This window comes from Orbicella franksi, chromosome 10 (genome assembly GCF_964199315.1).
Source record: "Orbicella franksi chromosome 10, jaOrbFran1.1, whole genome shotgun sequence".
Taxonomy (NCBI): domain Eukaryota; kingdom Metazoa; phylum Cnidaria; class Anthozoa; order Scleractinia; family Merulinidae; genus Orbicella; species Orbicella franksi.
Window position 1 is genome coordinate 3,620,089 of NC_138154.1, and position 19,465 is coordinate 3,639,553.

General features: G+C 39.8%; 2 protein-coding genes across 2 annotated transcripts in view; both read right to left on the reverse strand.

The window, feature by feature from the left end:
- The window catches only part of LOC145501096 (uncharacterized), a 58,118-nt gene extending 51,521 nt beyond the window's left edge, over positions 1-6,597 (reverse strand). Inside the window, exon 1 of the mRNA XM_081480653.1 lies at positions 6,272-6,597. The gene's annotated coding sequence lies outside the window, so the exon portion shown is untranslated. The remainder of the gene's footprint in view (positions 1-6,271) is intronic.
- Positions 1-17,094, reverse strand: part of LOC145501446 (uncharacterized) — an 86,384-nt gene extending 69,290 nt beyond the window's left edge. Inside the window, exons 1-7 of the mRNA XM_081480922.1 lie at positions 16,928-17,094; positions 8,913-8,984; positions 8,313-8,380; positions 6,608-7,832; positions 6,114-6,194; positions 4,497-4,577; positions 30-464 (exon numbers count right to left, since the gene is read on the reverse strand). Of these exons, the coding sequence (XP_081337048.1) occupies positions 30-464; positions 4,497-4,577; positions 6,114-6,194; positions 6,608-7,832; positions 8,313-8,330 (1,840 nt within the window). The 5' untranslated portion in view covers positions 8,331-8,380; positions 8,913-8,984; positions 16,928-17,094. The remainder of the gene's footprint in view (positions 1-29; positions 465-4,496; positions 4,578-6,113; positions 6,195-6,607; positions 7,833-8,312; positions 8,381-8,912; positions 8,985-16,927) is intronic.
- Between the last annotated feature and the right edge of the window lie 2,371 nt (positions 17,095-19,465).

Below are 19,465 nucleotides of genomic sequence, written 5' to 3' on the forward strand. Positions count from 1 at the left end.
AGGCATAAAGCTTCACATCGTTCACTCACTTGACTTGTCCATTAGGAACAGTTTGCAAGCCAAGTAATCTTTTTCCAAAATTGTTGTTTCCAGCTTAATGGATTCCACATCAAATTGTTTCTTTATGTCATCTGTCAAAAGGCGTTCTTCGGCTTCTGCATTCAAGTTCCCAGAACAGTAGTCTGCCCACAGACGTTCGAGAATTTCCAGAGTCCTGCACTCCACTGTTATCAGTAAACTTCCCTCGTCTGCATCTTTTACTATTAAGTCGAGTACTCCTTTTAAATAGTAATCAAGGCAGAGAGGGTAGATGTCCGCTGGGACTTGAGATGCATGTGTCTCAAGAAAGCATTTTGTCATTTCCCTCATTATAAGCCGCTTGGCTTCCTCTTGTTGCACAGGATCCCTGCTTCTTGCCTTTTGAAATGTAACGCTGTCTATTTTTATTACGATGGGTACGGTACCTTAAAAAAAATTAACATTTAAATCAAGAATCAACGGTTAAAAATTAAATTACCCACATTTAAAACCTTCATTTTCCATAATTTGTTAAGATTATAATCTTTTAATTAACAGATGAGATTTACTTTATTATGAGTCAAATCAAGACGTAATTCTGAAACCTTACAGATACAATCGGCACTCGGCTTGGCATTGTGTTTGCCCATCAACGCAATTTGGCTTGTCGATTCATTTTCATGATTAATTGGTTTATTATAATAAAGATAGTCAAAAATGTGAAGGACAAATTTTGTTTCGTCTTATGGCCACCTCGTTATTTCGGCCACTTTTTTTGTCCCAGCCAAACGCCCATTCATTTTCCTATGAAAAAATCCTGTTAATGTGGCCACCTCGTTAATATGGTCAATGGCCACATTCTGAAATCCCAGCCTGTAAAATCCTTTTTAATTTTATCCCGTTTATACGGTCACTCGAACTAGTCATGCTCATCTTTCCAATGTTACTATTGTATGAACTGAGCGAATCTTCAATCTTTTTTAAAAAAAATTATATCTGCTGTTCCGGATGCTCATTAAAGAACAGTTGATTAGAAGTACAATTGTGATATATCTGTTTAGACGTCACTCAATTTAGACCATTAAGAAATTTGACCTTACCCCGTTGATACAGCCACCCCGTTCAGTATGGCCAAATTTTCATAGCCTGATGATGACTGTATAAACGGGGTTCTACTGTTTGACTAGTTTTTCCTATTTTCATTCTATTATTTCATTCTTTTTTAAAATTTTTATTCATTATTTCTTTTTATTTTCCTTTTCCTTTTTAGTGCAAAGTACAATATTGGGATGCTCAGGGGGTTTCCGGCTGCTAATTCATTAACCACTAACGCACTAAGGTGCTCAGGTATAGAGCGGTTTTTAATTGAGTGTCGTAAAACCAAAACCACACCAATCACTTACCAATTATACTACTCAGCCAATCTCAAACCATAGTAAAACCAAAACCAAAACCAAAGTAATTGTCTAATTTCTTTCGACACTCAATTGAAAACCGCTCTAAACTTAAATGGTTATTTAATTAATAAATTAATTTCAGTTATTTAATCAGCCCTGCCTCAAAGGGTTGGGCACTCGTGTTACTTCTTTGATAATATCACAAAGCTATTTATTACACAATCACGAGTGTTCTACTGGAAAATACACCACTCGTAAAACTCATACGAAGCCACATCCGGGACTCGGGTAGCGTATTTTTCCTCACACGTGACGATATTGACGACTTCACTGATATCATGTTTGACCATTAAGCTGTACTTAAGGTATCAGTAAGGGGAAAATTTGTCATTTTGCATAATTTCACTTTTTTTAGGCGGTTGGATAAACCTTAAGCTAATCTTTACGATAAAAAAATTTCCACGAAAAAATATTATATCTGCTGCTATTTATAGCGCGAGAAAGATTTTTTTGCATATCGATTACTTAATTGAGAGTTGACAAGTTCTGTCAAATGAATTAATTATCGAGGCAAGAAGTCACATGACATCAAGATGATGCTGAGTTGACACGCGATTCGCGCGCCATAATCAGTGCCGGATGTCTTCGAAGAAGAAAAAGCGATCTTGCCCGTTTTCATCGGCTAAAGGAAGGTCAAAGAAGGCGAAAAACACTTTCGACAAAGAGTGGGCCGGTAAATTAGCGGAAAGCGACAAAGGGTCGTTTTACAACCAAGAAAAATTGCTGGATGAACTCGGCAACTATCACGATCACGAAGCCAGCGAGCTAGCCGAAATGAGCGCCAGCCGTGCTAAAATACTGTTGCAAGAAACTGTCGAAGCAGAGGAGACTGACGAAGAGAAGTGGACGAAGTTGAAAGGCAGATCGATTGTTTCGGGTGAAAGGCTACAAGAACGTCTCGGGGATGCGGTTTCATGTCGCTTTTGCCAAGGAGATGTCAACATTATGGAAAACGCGCTATCACGAAATGGACTTGGTTCATCGTGGATTATACGATGCCAAGATGAAAGCTGCCCAACCCGAAACACCAATTCAGCCTTCACAACAACTGAGACATCAGTCGTTAAATTCCCGTTACGAAGTCCGCTTCAGCCTTTCCCTTTGTGCGCTTGTATTTTCTCCATGACCTTCTACGCGCCTTCGTCATCTTAACTGACATGGTCATAATTTTGACGATTAGTCAACCGATACGTAAAATTTCGAACGCTAATATGGTAAATCAAAAGATAATTTCACGTTTACTAAACTTGGAATTCTGACTTCACACATAAAAACGCGGTTTATTCACTGGTAAATAATTTACCGAGCGCGGTCGCGGGAAATTCGTTCCTGTTCCATGTTAACTGTCACAGTCCTATTGTTATACAGAAAGTTGATTCCTCTGCGGTGTCTCCCTTGGTGTGATAATGTCATAACACTTGGATGCCGCCGAATTGTATTTTTTCTCTGTTTCTCGAAAGTGAAAAATAGGCGAGTTGAACGTGCATTTCGAGTTCCAGGTCGGCAGCCCCTGGACCAAATTGGCTAAAATTCGGAGAGAATGTTGTCAGAACGTTCGCCGACAAAACCGTGTCTGCGAATTCTGATTATTCTTTTTATTAAAAAGTTATGCCTTTCTTTCGCGTGCAGTCCTATTTTTTTCCCTTTTCTAACTTTATCCTCTTGTAAAATAATAACAAACGCATGTGCCAAAAAACTGAGACACGGTTTTTGAGGTCAATGTGTGAAGAAACGGATGCCATGTTAATCGTTTTCTCCAACCTAAATTTAGCGGGCGTATACCTTAATTTATGGGTTCGTAAAGCTTTGTAAACATATTCACATTTTCGAAACACGGTAAATTTTTACCGTGTTAAACAGGTCGGGTCATAATCTGTAGTTATTAAGCTTCGAATAAATATACGGTTTATATGGGTTTTTGTTAACACCACGAACGCTAGAGCGGATCGCGCGCGGATTGTCAAATGGGTTATACTGATACCTTAGGTAAATTTGTTGGTGTATGCTCGGAACATCTTCGTATCATCCTGGCAAGTCTTCGGCAACCTTCGGTTATCTTTGGAAATCTTTGGAAATTTTCGGGAAATGTTCAGAAACGTTCGCATGGTCTTCGGAGAATTTAAGGAGCATCTTCGGAAATCTTCGGAAGTGCTCGGAAATCTTCGGAAAATCGTCAAAAATGTCGTTATCAGTGTGTTTATGTAATAGACAAGATAATGCATGGTTACTTGCAGACATGGAATTTCTCTTCTCGAGTTCAACTTTATATCGCGCTCGCTCCCTGCGCCCGCTCGTGAGATATCGAAGAAACATTCCATATCTACGCGCGTCCATGTATTATCCTCTATATATTATTTTCCAAAAATCCCTTGCTCTCCTCGTAGTACTATTCTCTTCAGAACAAAATCAATTCATTCGACTCCAAACGCATGCTCAGATCAGTTGGTGTTAGTGTCGACTATATGATATTAGGTAGACGATGCGTTTCATACAAGATCAGCCACGAATGTCGAGTGCTTTTCCTTGTGGTAGCTAATTACAGAAATGGAAGAAAAGGATATAGACTAAAAGGAATCACCAAGCGTACTTCTGTTAAAAGAATTAAATTCTCTTGAGTTGTAATAGCACCAAAAACTCGATATTTTACCTAGCTGAGTCGAATTCTTTTATTATATTACTAAATCGTGTGTAGTTTAACGTTACTCAAGAGTTTTATAGCCTAAGTAAAAGAGTTGATCTTTGTCCAAAACGATCCAATCGGAAACATTGGAAGCACTTTGAACTGGTTGCCAATGACAACACGTGTTGGACATACTGGTGGGAACTTCATTGTTGGCATTTCTGGCATGTATATTCTACAATTCTTTTAAATTTATACGAGTTACGATTTCCTAGAAAATGGGTGAAAAGCGCCTTTGATAATGATTACGGGTCCTTAAAGTTTGCTTTCTAATTCCTTGAGTCATTAAACCAGTTAACAGAACACATGTTTTCACAATGTATGTTTAGAAGGTACGCTACCTGAAAGACGCCAAGTCATGACTTCCGTTTGTTGAGTCAGTAGTGTTCTTCTTGTTGAGCTCTGGCAAGTTATAGGAGAATCTACCAAAAGAAAACATGAACACATATTTGTCATTCCAGTATCAAAACTACATTTCACTCATATTTAGTTGCTTCACCGATTATTTAAGGGGACTATACTGGCAGCGATAATTCTCACACAATTTTGTATATACCATACAATTTCCCAAAAGCTTTCCTAGGTTATCTTTTTCTGAGATAAAAAAGCCGAGCATCAAACGTTGTTTTCTACTCTATAATTATTTCCAAGGATAACAGGCAAGTACAAAGCTTTGCTTTCGGAGAATTCCAAACCTCCTACCAGATGAGCTAAAATATTAAGAAAATTACTCTGTTGTTGTATGAGTAGACATTCTATTATTACTAACAGAAGTTGACACTGAAAAAATTCCTACCTTGAGTCAAACTGATCATCTTACTAATGAGAGTTTTGCTTTGGTCTTCCCAACCGTATTCTTTTTCGTAAGACGCGCGCAGTGCCTCACTTTAGAGGTTGCAAATGGGGATATTTGTTTTTTTTTTTGACAGAAAGAGACTGGAACTATGGCAACAGCACTAAGGGTGTCATTTTGTTTCTTTTGTGATACACATTTGTGGTGCCAAGTTTCAAGAACACTGCTTCAATGACTTCTAGAGATATTGCTTATTCCCTATTTTACCATTTTTAGTTGCAAACAATATGACGTCATCACTGTTCTAATTTGCATAATAGAAAAACGTCAATAACTCTAAAACGAAAAAAGATATTTCAAAAAGAAAAACGCCATTCTCCTGTATTTTGAAAGGCCTTGCAGATAAGCAGAAATTATTTTTCATGTCATATGCACTTTAAGATGGGCTGTCATAAACTGCAGATACAGTTGTTCGACTTGTATGGTACTTTTAGATCTGACATCATGCAAAATTCTAACAGAACTTACTACAGTCGGCTGATCGGAACTTGTACCTACAAGCGGCATTCGCGCGATGGAAAAGTTGACTGCACCCTCGAATTACTGTCACAGGTGTAAGTCTGACATCGTTTAAGTAAAGACTAAGCAGAACAAACTAGTTAACGCGTTGATGTGACTACAGCGAGATATTGATTCCAGAAATTGGACACAAATATATCAACAAGAAGATTTCACGTCGTTCTGTTAAAAGAAGGGGATCCACTTTTGCTTAAATAGTATTAAAAACTAAATATTTTCCCCAGCTGAATCGAATTCTTTCATTTTACTGTTGGGTTTTATTGCCACGGTGTAAGAGCCGATTTTTGCGCAAACGAGCCCACCCGAAACATCGGAGAGACTTAAAACTGATTGTTAATAATAACAACTGTTCACAGATCTTGTTGATTTTTCTGGCATGTATATTCTACAAAGTTTTCGAGGAGGTTTCGAGTTTCTTGTAAATCGAGTTGACAATACCCTTAATTGTAAATGAGGCTTTAGAGTTTGTAATTTGTGCTGGAGATTCCACAATTTGCAGAATTTTCTACACATCTGATTCCTACAGTCATTATACCTGTTGACAGAACAGACGTTTCCACAAACGTATGCTTAGAAGGTACGATACCTGGAAGACGCTCACTCAAGACTTCCGTTTGTTGAGTCAGTGCTGTTTTTCTTGAAGAGCTCGGATCAGCTGCAGGAGAATCTACCAAAAGAAAACATGACAGTTTACTTCGGCTATACTTAAACTTCTATGTATAATCTAATCCAATGTTATCTGACATAATCTAATCTAATCTAATCTCACCTAATCCAATCTAACTAATCTAATCTAATCGAATAGAATAAAATATCGCAAAAGTTCTTCCAGATTTTCCTTTTTTTGAGATAAAAATGCTGAGCATCAAATTTGACTACTGAACGCTGTTTTCTAATTTGCTTTTATATCCAAGGATTACAAGCAAGTACATACAGCTCTACTTTCACAGAATTTCGTGCCCCCAACGAATGGGTTTAACTATTACGAAAATGATTTCTGCTGTAAGTAAACATACCATAATTACTGACAGCCTGCAGCTGTCCGTAACAAATCAAAGGTAATCCTGAGAATCTTTATACCTTCAGTTATGCGGGCCATGTTACTAATGAGAGATTTAGTTTGGGTTTCCCAATTGTACTTCTTCTCGTATGAGGCACGCAATACTTTGGACTCGTCAAGACGGTTAAACCGCTTTTTCTTCCGGACATCCTTGATAGCTTTGGCCCATGTATCGGAATCCTCTGAATCGATCACAACGTATGAACCGAAAGATACTTCACTTAGTGCGACTCCAAATCCAGAGTTTCCACTTACAAGGATGGGCAGACCAGCTGATAAGGCTTCAAGACCTGTCAAACCAAAGCCCTCCGTTCTCGAGGGCATGATTGCAAGATCCACTTCGCAAAGTAAGTTTTTCAAACTCTCCCGGCTTTGTAAAAAGCTTCTGACAGTTAGGCGTTGAGCGGGGATGCCATACTGGAGCAAACGAGTTTTAACCTCGTCTTGCTTTCCATCTGGTGCACCAACAAAAGTTAGATGGGTGTCATCTACCATAGCAACAGCTTTGGCGGCAATGTCAAATCCTTTCAATTCAAAGTCTTCGTCATCCCCACGCCCAAAAACAAGGATGCCAAATTTCTTTCTTTCATCATCAACCTGCTGGACTTCACAAAACTCGAACAAAATTCCAGGAGTAAATTCAAAGACCATTTGATCTTTCCCACTCGGGCGAAGGTAAGTGCGAAAAGCCTCAGTCAATTTGGGCCCAACTGTTACAACAAAGTCAGCCATTTCACAAAGTTCGACTTCTATTTCATGCTTTTTCTCATTAACTGATACTGGGTTCGAATATGTCTTATACATGCCAAGTTCTTCAGGGGCGGTATGAACGACTTGAACCCATTTACATTGGTGTGACTCACGTATAAATTGTGCTTGATGACCAAGCTTGACACCATGACCCACAACTATGTCAATTTGTAAATCATTTGGTGGGCGGATTAGCCATGCCAGCTCATCCATACCAGGCCGCCTGATTGCCTCAACAAGATTAATCTTGTGACCAAGAGCTGTTTTCTTGTCCTCCTCGTTGCATCGTGGGACAAAGAAGGTTACCTCCACCTCAGGACTTTTTGCAACGTTTATTGCTAACTCTCTGTTTAAAGTGGAAAGTCCTCCTTTACTTGATCTCCATTCTGATGCCAGGAAAGTAACTTTTAATCTTCTTGATGATGAGTGTGCTCCACTATTTTCTTGCAATTCTCCTCCACTGGATTCCTGGGAAGAGCTCGATGATTTTGACTCCTGAAATAAATCATGCAAAATTGTTAACAAAGTAACTGGAATTTTAAGTGAAACAATTTTGGTGGGTTCCCGGCCTCAAAGTTTGTCCCATGTAGGAGAGAAGAGAAATTCAGTTTTAAAACGAAGAAAGCGAAAAATGCCTACTCCTATCTTACAACACTTCTTTACGGGGTTTCCTTGAATTTGATGAAAAATAAGTGAATGATGAAATAAATTGTGTACCCGGTGATAAACACGCGGGCTGCATACGAGTCACGTTGCCCATCAGGCCGACGCTTATCTCCGGTTTCTGCAGCATGAAGCGACTAAGAATATTTCTTCTCCCCCCACTGCTGGTCCATCGCAAGGTTACCTCCAGCATTAAATTCGCCAGTGCCCATTTTTAAACCTGGGTGGAGAGACCCGGTAACCGGTGATACAGCTTCTTTGTACACGAGCTACCGAGTTAGAGAATTATTTAAGACATAAAGAGTTAAATACCTTTCCCTGTGAAGACATCGCCTGAAGCGTTTGGTGCCCAATGAATGTCCTTACTGGTTACACAGTCACTAAAACGATAAATGGGAATTCATGGCTTCATTGGCTCTTTTTCTTCCAGGTATGGGATAAAGTGCAATACAGCACAATAGTGTTTGTTTTTGCGTGCCATTGTCAAAGAGAACAACTGAAAATTATATCATCAGTAAACAAGTAATGAGACATGTTTACACCGATGTTTCACAGAGGGCTTCCATTAAGATCTTTCTATGCTTACAGCATGAATGCCTAATTTGAAGGATCAGTTTTGAGATAGCTACCTTTCTTATCTGAGGTAAGGGAGGAGAGCCAACAAAAGAGTTCGAGGACAAAGTTTTCAACGCCAGCGAGTATCGTCAAAAATAGAAAGAACTGTACCCAGGAAAGAGTTAGTTACGCTAGTAGTATGAATATACAGCGCGCAGTTTCCTTTAATAACTGAAGAAAAGAGTCGATTAATTGCCTAATTTCCTAACACTTTGTACTATGGTCATTAGGGCTAGACAAAATGATTTGTTCACGCCAAAACTGATTTACTTCTTTAAAAATAACTCCTGTAGATACCTTCTCTTTTGTGAGGACACCATAGGAAACGTCGGGTTCAGGAAGGATTCCTTGCAGGCTATGATAAAGTCACTAAAATGATAAAAGAGAACTAATTACCAAACAACTACGTTCATGACGACAGACAGGCGCTGTGTTTAGACTGAATCCATTTTTGAGCCAATAGGAGGCCTGTGGCTTTTTTCCTTGTGCCCCCACCTTTGCTAGAGCAATAGTAAATAGAGTTTGTGCTTTTCAGTTTTTTGCCAGCAGACGAGCTTCGTTCATTCAAAACTTAACAAAACAGAGACAAACCATGTGTTGGCGTAAAATTTGGTTATGTGTCATGGTTGCTTTTACAAACCGGTCATGGTTGATGACTCATCTATTAAAATTAAAATAGAATACATTTTAAATCCTGCAAATTGCATGCTTTATTGTAGGGGGAGGGGGGGGGGGGGAGAGTAGAGCATATACTTATTTTTCCTGTCAACAATTTTTCAATATTTTGTGGAAAAACAAAATTAAAAAGAAGCATGAGAAATTAGATGTTTCGCCACAAGAAGAACATATCATTTTTAACTTGGAAAATACTATTTTCCAAGTTGTAGTGGTGAAGCGATTTCACTCCATGACTCTTTCACTGCTTCACTGCTTCACTGCTTCACTGCTTCACTGCTTCACTGCTTCACTGCTTCACTGCTTCACTGCTTCACTGCTTCACTGCTTCACTGCTTCACTGCTTCACTGCTTCACTGCTTCACTGCTTCACTGCTTCACTGCTTCACTGCTTCACTGCTTCACTGCTTCACTCCTTCACTCCGTCACTCCTTCACCCCGTCACTCCTTCACCCCTTCACTCCTTCACCCCTTCACGCCTTCACTCCTTCACTCCTTCACGCCTTCACGCCTTCACGCCTTCACGCCTTCACGCCTTCACTCCTTCATTCCTTCACTCCTTCACTCCTTCACTGCTTCACTGCTTCACTGCTTCACTTCTTCACTCCTTCACGCCTTCACTCCTTCACTCCTTCACTCCTTCACGCCTTCACGCCTTCACGCCTTCACTCCTTCACGCCTTCACGCCTTCACTCCTTCACGCCTTCACTCCTTCACTCCTTCACGCCTTCACTCCTTCACTCCTTCACTCCTTCACGCCTTCACTCCTTCACTCCATCACACCTTCACTCCTTCACTCCTTCACGCCTTCACTCCTCCACTCCTTCACGCCTTAACTCCTTCACGCCTTCACGCCTTCACGCCCTCACTCCTTCACTTCTTCACTCCTTCACTCCTTCACTCCTTCTGTCCTTCTGTCCTTCACTCCTTCACTCCTTCACTCCTTCACTCCTTCACTCCTTCACTCCTTCACTCCTTCACGCCTTCACGCCCTCACTCCTTCACGCCTTCACCCCTTCACTCCTTCACTCCTTCACTCCTTCACTCCTTCACTCCTTCACTCCTTCACGCCTTCACTCCTTCACTCCTTCACTCCTTCATTCCTTCACTCCTTCACTCCTTCACTCCACTCCTTCACTCCTTCACTCCTTCACTTCCTGTTAGACATCTGGAGCCCCCCGGGGGAAGACTCCCATATGAAAAGGTCAGGTATGCTCGTCGGAAAATTTGAATTTAGCTCCTAAAGGAGACTAATATGGACGTTGCTCGAGCTTCATTAGGCCCCTAAAAGATACCACTTAAAACGGAATGGGTTCGATTACTAGCCACTGTTCAATAAAGGATCCCGGGCGCACTTGTAAACCCGACAGAGATCAGCGGGAATCAATCCTGTGAGTAAGTGAGTGAGAACTTTATTTAAGTGTCAAAAAACCTTATAGCCTGGGAATAAAAACACCATACTAATTAGGGGACACTGCTAAAAAACTATACCAATACTAATATTAACACAATAAGAAAATAAATGACTTAAAGGGCATTATGTGCAGCAAAAACAGAAATTAAATGAGAGCGTTTCTTTTATTTATGTAATGTGATGTATACTTAATTGGCCACTCCCCATTGGGGCTTTTCAGGACCAATGCAAACAAACAATGATAAATAAATATTCAAATAAACATAACTAGGTTAAGAATCCCAACTGGCGGGAGGCAGACCAGTTGGCTATTTACAAGCGCAGCCGAGAAGTTAAACTCGGGGCTACCGATAACAACATCAGCTAGCGATCAGAACGGGATTTGAACCCAGGACCTACCGATTTCAAATCCGGCGCTCTGACTACTCGGCCACGCTGCCTCCTTATGTCTTCGAGTGTACCCTAAAGGATACTTTGACAGCGAAAAATGGTGACGTTTCGTCATCAACGCTCTAAGTGAGACCAGAATCCTCGATTTGTACCCGAGACGACGAGCATCCCCAACCTTTTCATTTAGGAGAGTTCCCCCAGCTGTCGAACATCAGCCGCCTAAGGCCGTTTTACAGTCGCTTGTGCCGTGTCAAGTTAGTTATTTTTTGATTGCTGACCGAAGTACTCAATATCTTACTGCAGGAAATGCTCTACATTGAATAAATTTTCGCAGGTACGTTTTTAACTTGGAAAACATTATTGTCCAAGTTGTACTGGTGAAGCGATTTCACTCCATCACTCCTTTACTCCTTTACTTCCTGTCAGACATTTGGAACATTTTGCACGAATGTGTTTATAAATAGAAGCTACCCGTACGTAATTACCCAGGCAGTGAGACCTGGGTTTAAATTTCGGCTTCGTTTTTTTTACCACGTTCAGTCACAAATCGCCGTCTGGTCTGTAAAGCACACGCGTCACCTGTGCATGCGTACAGCACATGGCATTTACAGAAGCTGTCGTCGTGAGAAGTTAGCACGGATTCCATGATTTCAAGGACGATGAAATCACATACAAACGAACACACCGTTTGAGGCAGACCAACACTACGGGACGTTAAGCGTTTTCGGAACGGGTCGGTCAGCAAGTCTTACGAGAGATCAATTTACGAGCGAACATTTTGAGTGAATTTATCAAGAATCATGTCATACCAAAGGGGCCATCATCCGGGGCTATCAACTCTTCAACTTGATAAAAAGCATCTTCACAAGCGTCATCGTATTTTTAGACGTGATCGTGAACCAAGCAGAATCCCAGTTCGAACTCAAGAACGTCTGAGCAACACGAGCAGAAAGGTTAGAGAGTTTGTTTACGAATGTATCTGTTCGAGTACACCTAAGTAAAACGCTCCGATAAACTTCGTAAAGTATAATAAAGATAAAATCTTGAACTAAACGATATTCTCTCGTTATTTTCTTGTAACATAGTCATGTGTCTTTTCAAGAGTGAAACTTATGTAGCGAGTTATTGTACATTTAAGCTGAAAGAAACTTATGTATGTTGACCCCAGCAAAACAATTCTTGGCTTGCACTGTTACGCAATCCTGACGCAATAAAACATTTATTCGAAAACCATTTAGTGGATAAAATCAAGAAATTGTGATGTTATAGGAGATTAATAAAGATGACACTCCTCTAATTTTTAAGTCTGTGCGTTTTCCCAAGCTCAGATATTCGTCGAAATATTTTGCACAAATTTACAGAGACCAGTATGGAGCCGCCATGTTGGTGTACCTTCGCGGTACGCCAACATTGCGGCCGGAAAATAGTGTAAACATCTGGAACTTACTTTGGCTATCTAGGCAACTGATTGTCTGTAATGAACAAACAAGCATTTACATAAGCACTTTTCCTAATACTTTAACTTCTGAATGGGCTAAAAATCACGAGATAAGTGTATGGTTTCGACAAACTCGTTCGTAGGTCTATGTCACGCACCGCCATAACTATGAAATTCAAAATGTCTCGCTTGCTTGAGAAACGCAAATAACAACGACAAAGGCTAAGGAAAATAGACTGAAACGTTTATAGGCTGATATAAAGACCTTGACTCATTTCACACCCTAAAGACCTGCAAACGAGTAATAAGCTATTCATCGATTCCAAGAAATGCAATCAAAAGCAGAAGAGCTTAAGCACATCAATTCGATTGAATTTCGTACAACTTCAAATGCAGAACATTCAGCATTGCAATATAACTGGTGCTTCTCAGTGTAACGACTGCCTGGGTACACGCAGCAAAGCGTCTACTTATATAAATAGCCCATTTCCCGAAGGAGTCCGCTCATACAGGTTGATTGATTGCCGAAAAAGAAGACATTGAAAGTCACAAAATTGACGAGCTGTATGAATTTTCGAATGATTCAAGTCATGATTCAAGTGGTGATTTATACGCTTTTGTAAATAAATACACGTAAATACGGACATGGTGAAATGAGGAACAAATAGCTGACAAATAGAAGAAACGACATTACACAAGGCTGGGAGTTCTGCAGTCTTTAATATCGCCTTGGAAAGGGAAGGAAGAAAAAGAGGTTATTACAACACGGGGTATTCGTATTTGGTCACCCATCCTAGTGCGAACCCCGCCGAACAGGGCTTAACTTCCTCACGGGAAGAGATGAACTCAATTAATTGACCTCGCTCCCAATGTGTGGCTTCATAGCTCAGTTGGTAGAGCATCGCACCGGTATCGCGGAGGTCACGGGTTCGAATCCCGTTGAAGCCCTGATATATTTTTTTTTCAGGCTTCTTCTTTCCAATTGCTTAAATTAACTGCGATGATCATTCTTCACTTTCAGGGCTCAACTTTGTTGAGCGGGCAAGAAGCGATGCTGTCCTTGTGGTATAGTGACTCTATACTGAACGCGTTTTTTTTTTTTTCATTTCTAAGACGAGAAAAGGTTACAAAGAGAGAAAAAAAATCACTGATAGTGGCTGGGAAAATAAAGAACGAAAAAAAATGAGAGGAATGAAAATTAGAATTATTACTTGCTTTGGTGATCGGCCAAGAAGCGGTACTTTCTTATAATTGTCTCGATCTCTCGGACAAGGATAACTCGGTCTCTCGTGTATTCTCTGACCGTTGCGTTTTGCACTATTTCTTAACAATGTCAGTGGGCTTTAACTTTAACTTAAGCTACGGATTAAAAGGATATCCATTTTCTAAGTTGAGTGGCTCGTAGCCACTTGATTATATGTATTTTTTCTACCTATACTTGACATATAAATTACGTTGGTCCATAAAACGTCCTGTCCTAATAACATTGAATTAGTCTGAAATGGAAACCTAGCTTTCTGCTTTATTGATGCCTCACGATCATATGCTGGTATTTTTGCCGTCTTGTCACTCAAGATCGGACATAAACACGATTGAAGCATTACTAATGGTTGCCTGTTTGTTGACAGTAAAAGACATCGCTTTCTTACTTGATGATTCTATGTCCATGGCCCCCCATATTACCGCAGCGTGTCAATCCTCCTTTTTCCGACTATGCAACATATCTTGATGTGGCTCCCTATAGTTTTACGATCGCACGCGCACTGAGGACGAAGCCTCAAGTAATCTGCGCGCGCTCGGAGGAAAACGTCAATGTTTTTCGATATTCTATGACGTCAACATGAGCACAAAAAGCAAAACTGACAATGAATTTTCCCCGTTTCCGTCGGTAATTTTTTTTTAAGTTTGGCTCAGTTGTAACCCCATACAATTCCTATAAAATACCCTATTTTTGCTAAAATCCGTCAGAGCTAATCTAATATATTTAGAAGAATGACAAATTACAGAATATTGGAAAAACTGTCTGAGCAACCTTGACTTTTTACCAATTCAAAATGTCAGGCAATATTATTTCCATGAAGTGGCAAAGTATAAAATAATTTCACCGAAGGAAAGTATAAATATTAAGGAATTTAAGCCAAAATGAGGAGTATATCTGCCTGACATTAGATGAGATGTTGCCATGGTGACGGCCTTAAGCCAAAAATTGTCAACCAAAAATAAGCCCTATTTTAACAGTACCCACGCTGAAAAATCTCTACAGGGAAAACTTTAAGAGAAATAAACTAAGTTTCCTTTTCTAACTGGCGCTCTATAGGGAGTGTGGTCGTAAATGAAACCTCCAAAACCACTGTACATACATCAACTTCAGCTAACATCAAAGATTGACTACTGCAACTCTTTTACTTCTGCAAGATACTAAACTGTATGAGCTTATTACTCAACTCCGTAAGTACTTTGAAAACCAACTTTAACCCCCCCCCCCCGCCCCGGGTGTTCTTCAACTGGTCTTCCATGACCAAACTCCTTCTTGGACTAACTGACTTTCTGTTTACTATCAACCGGTGAGATTACCTACTGCAGAATGAGACCAATAATCTTAAAACTTGTGGAGACGCCGATGCTATATAAGACTTTGCCCCCCTTTGTGCGCCCCTCCTCCAAAATTAGAAAATCTTTGAACAATACGAGTTACTCTAATTTCCTTTCAGCAAGGATGTAAATGTAGGCATAATGAAGTATGGGGTAAAACGTTAAACAGAAATCTTCTAAAGCTTCATTACTTTACATTTGGTTAAATTTTATGCGAAACTTGCAGTCTCTACAGTCGCAGTTTCCAAGAAATTCATTCTTACATAGTGACGGACCAAAGGGTGCCGCCAGCTACCCAAGAAATGTCTTCCTTAGCAACAAATTCTGCGCCTAGCATATCCAGGCACTGATTCAAAGCTCGCCTCAGACGTCAAAAAGGCTAGGCTGCTTCCCAACCGTCTGATTGTAATGTGATGCTTAAAGGAATTCAAAGAAGTAGATCTTTTTGAACACCAGGTGAATAACGTTATCAGATGATGCAATTGAAAATAAATTAATTCGAAAGTTAATTTGACATCCAAGTCATGCTTCGTTAGCCGTTTTGACGCAAAATATTATTCATACTTTGCTGCATGTCAATACTGTCAAAACAATTTCACTGTCGAGTGACCATTTCTACAGCCTTTTTTTATTAAAGCTCATAGCTCCTTTCAAATAATATAGTAAAAAACATATCCCTACGTTTACTTTATTTGGTTAATGCTAGCTAGTTTGGGGAGACTAGACAGACGCCGACAAGAACGCTTGAAACTATGTTAAAATTAAAACAACAATTAAATAAATATTCTCACAGTTACCTAACTGATATCATGACTTCTTGCACTTAATGATTAACTCGGTTAGTAGCTACAAATAATGTAACTAAAGTACCAAGGACATCATTAAAAGCGTTCTTTCAAACCAAACTTTACACTTATTTTAGCTCGTTGAATAATTAACATTGGTGCACTCAAGCAAACGACAGCTAAATCTCTGTAGGACAGTGCACATAATGCAAATTGTCGATATAAAGGCCAACGTTTTGTTCTGTCCGCCTGTGAACAAAGTGATCTATCATCGACACCTCACGAAGAACTCCTTCGCACTGGAATGCCCATAGTATTTAGAGTTGCATCATAGCGTTGAGCCTGTGAAAATTTAGCTCTCACGAAAGTGTCGGTGAGTTCCTCTTCCACCGACATTCGTATGATGTTTGGCAGTTTTTCGTCAAACTAGCGCTAAGGCTCTACAGTCAATTTTAAGAAAAACAACTAAATCATCGATAAACTTGTATTTTGACGAGTCTTGCCGGAAGAGACTCGGTAATTCACAAGTTAAAGGGGAACTGAAGTGAACTCATCAACATGCTGGGAAGTCCGGCGTTGTTTGAATCCCACTAACGGGAGTAAGATAACCGGTAAATAAGAAGACGAACACCCGCGTATTACGTACATCAGACGTCATTACATCTTGATTCCTTTAAAACAGTGCTATTTCACCTCTCGTAGTGCAAGAGATTGCATCAGCCTATGTTATAGAATCGGTAAAGCCGAATCTTAACACGATATGCGAAATCCTGTATCAGCCAACGGTGCTTAGTAAACATTTTCTTCATCCTATAAATTTAACAAGGTCGGAGTTTTTTAATGATGAACACACAATTTTTCAAACTACATTTACTGGTTTTCGATCTTCGTTCATGCCGTTAGCTTCAAAGAATTAACGATTCTCGCTGGGATCATTCGAAAATAGTGAAACTGTTTCTAGAATACGGTCGTCGACTTGCATTACAAAATGCGCATGAACTAACTAGGTAAAGCAAACCTGGAATCATGCCACTTCACGCTAAGTCATGTCACTCAGTCTTCTTGAATAATGCGTATCTAGAATAGGAGAAGCTAGACTCGATCAAGTGTAGTGTATTCCTTGGTGTGAGCAAACGCCGTCTCGAGTTTTACCTTTCACTTTCAGTTTCCTGTTACTGATATGCTAATTCTGCAGGTGACTGACGCAAATTTGCATAAGTAATAGTGGAGTACAATTCGTATAGGTAAGCAAATGATTTCGAGTGTAATTTGGAATAAATAAGTACAGTAATCTTTCAAAAATTTGCGAGTGCTTTTTTATTCCAAATTGCACATGAAAATTCATTTGATTACTTGTTAATAATATACATACAAAAATTCGAGTCTGATTCTTCTTTGATCGTGTTTACTTTTTGTCACGGCTCACTGGTCCCACCAACATTAACATTATTGGTCGAAAAATGACAGTCTTGATTGACATGCCAAAACTTGTAAAAAAAAAATGCAGACCAAAAATGTCGTTCAATCGACAAAGATCAAATTCTGGAGGTATCAATCATTCTAAAAGCGATTTCGGGAAAAAGGAGGACTGAAAAGGCGTCAAAAATGGTTCGCTTGATAATTTTTGCAGTCGATTCATGTTCAACAATTGAAGTTTTTCGAAAACTGAACTGATCAGTTAGAAATATTGTCCTCGCCATGGAGTGCAGCTGACTGTGGCTTTTCAGGTGCTGCTGCGGCGTCGACAAAACCTGGATCGGACCGGATCGGATCACGGATCGGATCACGGACCGGATCACGGATCGGATCACGGATCGGATCACGGATCGGATCACGGATCGGATCACAGAAAAAAAAAACCAAAGTTTTAAAGAAAAAAAAAATCAAAAACAAAAATCAAACCGTTTATAAGATAATGATAAATAAAAAATAAAAGTGGAAAACTAAAATATGTTAAATGAAAATAAGAATCCCGAATTTGACGCAATGACATGTTAATTACAGAGAATGACAAGGTCATTTAAAAAGCCACATAAGCGCCTAATTTACGACGAATTTAAATTGTAATGAACAGGCAGATGTAGGTATATTTGAACGTTAGTTGGCTCGAAGCTTGTGTGAACCTCCCATTCTCGTTTTTGAAATTGTTATCAGTGGCTAATTCTCGGCTACATTTTCGTGTCAGATGCGAGCGTTACAGCTGGCGTTACAGTTAATGAGAAAACTTACGTACGAAAGCTTAAGGACATGACTTGCTTTGAAGGAGCTACATCACGATTTGCACATCTTGAAAAAACTAGCCTAGTTTTTCAAGTTCGTCATTTGCAATCCCCGTTAATCTTTGCCATCCTTAACGATCCTCATTCCGTTTTGATTTGTTCTTGCCTCTTAAGTGTTTTCTATCCTAGAACACGATCATTTTAAGGTTTTATTCTATTTAAAGGCAACTCTTTACGACCCTAAAAATAACTCTAAAAATCGTGACGTAACTCCTAAAATGTTGTTTATTCTCGGGTTGCGTTATCGTTCACACTATCGATGTTATTCCCAGAATTTTTTGTAAAACAGCTATATTTCCTTGAAATACAAATGGTTTGTTTCGTTTTATTTCAGTGCGAAATATCGTATTCCAAACCTACATGTTGTAAAAGTATAGACTTGTCTTGTCTTGTTTTAGTGTTTTTAGTTTTTGTGTTTCTATTCATACGTTCGTCCTATTATTACCATACTGACTCGTTTAATGACAGTTTACCTTTGATGCAAGTGAATACACGAAATATCATTTATCTGAACTGCGGAGAAAGATATGAAGACATGATTGATCATCGCAATCAAAACCCAACAGCCTGAAAAAAATTCATCTGTGACCAGCTCCCAGTTGGCTTGATATTATAAAAGAATAAAGGAATATCACGCCTGAATTAAATAAAACGTTCTGCTCACAGTAGTCACTCTAGTGCAATTTGCTCAACAAAATTTTGAATTTTTTTCCTTGATCCGATCCGTGATCCGATCCGTGATCCGGTCCGGTCCGATCCAGATTTTGTCGACGCCGGGTGCTCCTGTGCTTCCGATGTTAAAAGTGACTTGACACTGGTGGAAATGGTTCATGTTCATAAAAGACTGACGTTGATCACTCTGGCCAGAGATGTAACTTGGCATCTGAACGGCAAAACTTGCTTGGTTGAGGTTGTTGCCGTTGCCGCGAGCGTCGAGCGAGGACGGGTTGAAAGTATTGCTGGAGCTGTTGGTGCTACTATGAACCGAAGTGGACCTGTTTCCTCGAGCTAACTGGCTATTGATGTTTGTGCCGTGGCTGATGGTGTGGGAAAGCTGTCGCTGCTCATTTTCATCTCCTTCGTCATAGTCATCCAGTGACTTCTCGTTTCGGTGGCCCGTTACTTTTACGATTGAACTTCGCACCAGGCCTGCTGTTTTCAACTTCTTTACTACTGTTTTCCTGGCGCTGTGGTTGGAAAGGTTTTCAACGAATCCTCCAGGATCGTTTTTTTTTTCTTAAAGCCTTCATCATTTCGTTGAGCTTGTTCACTCCCAT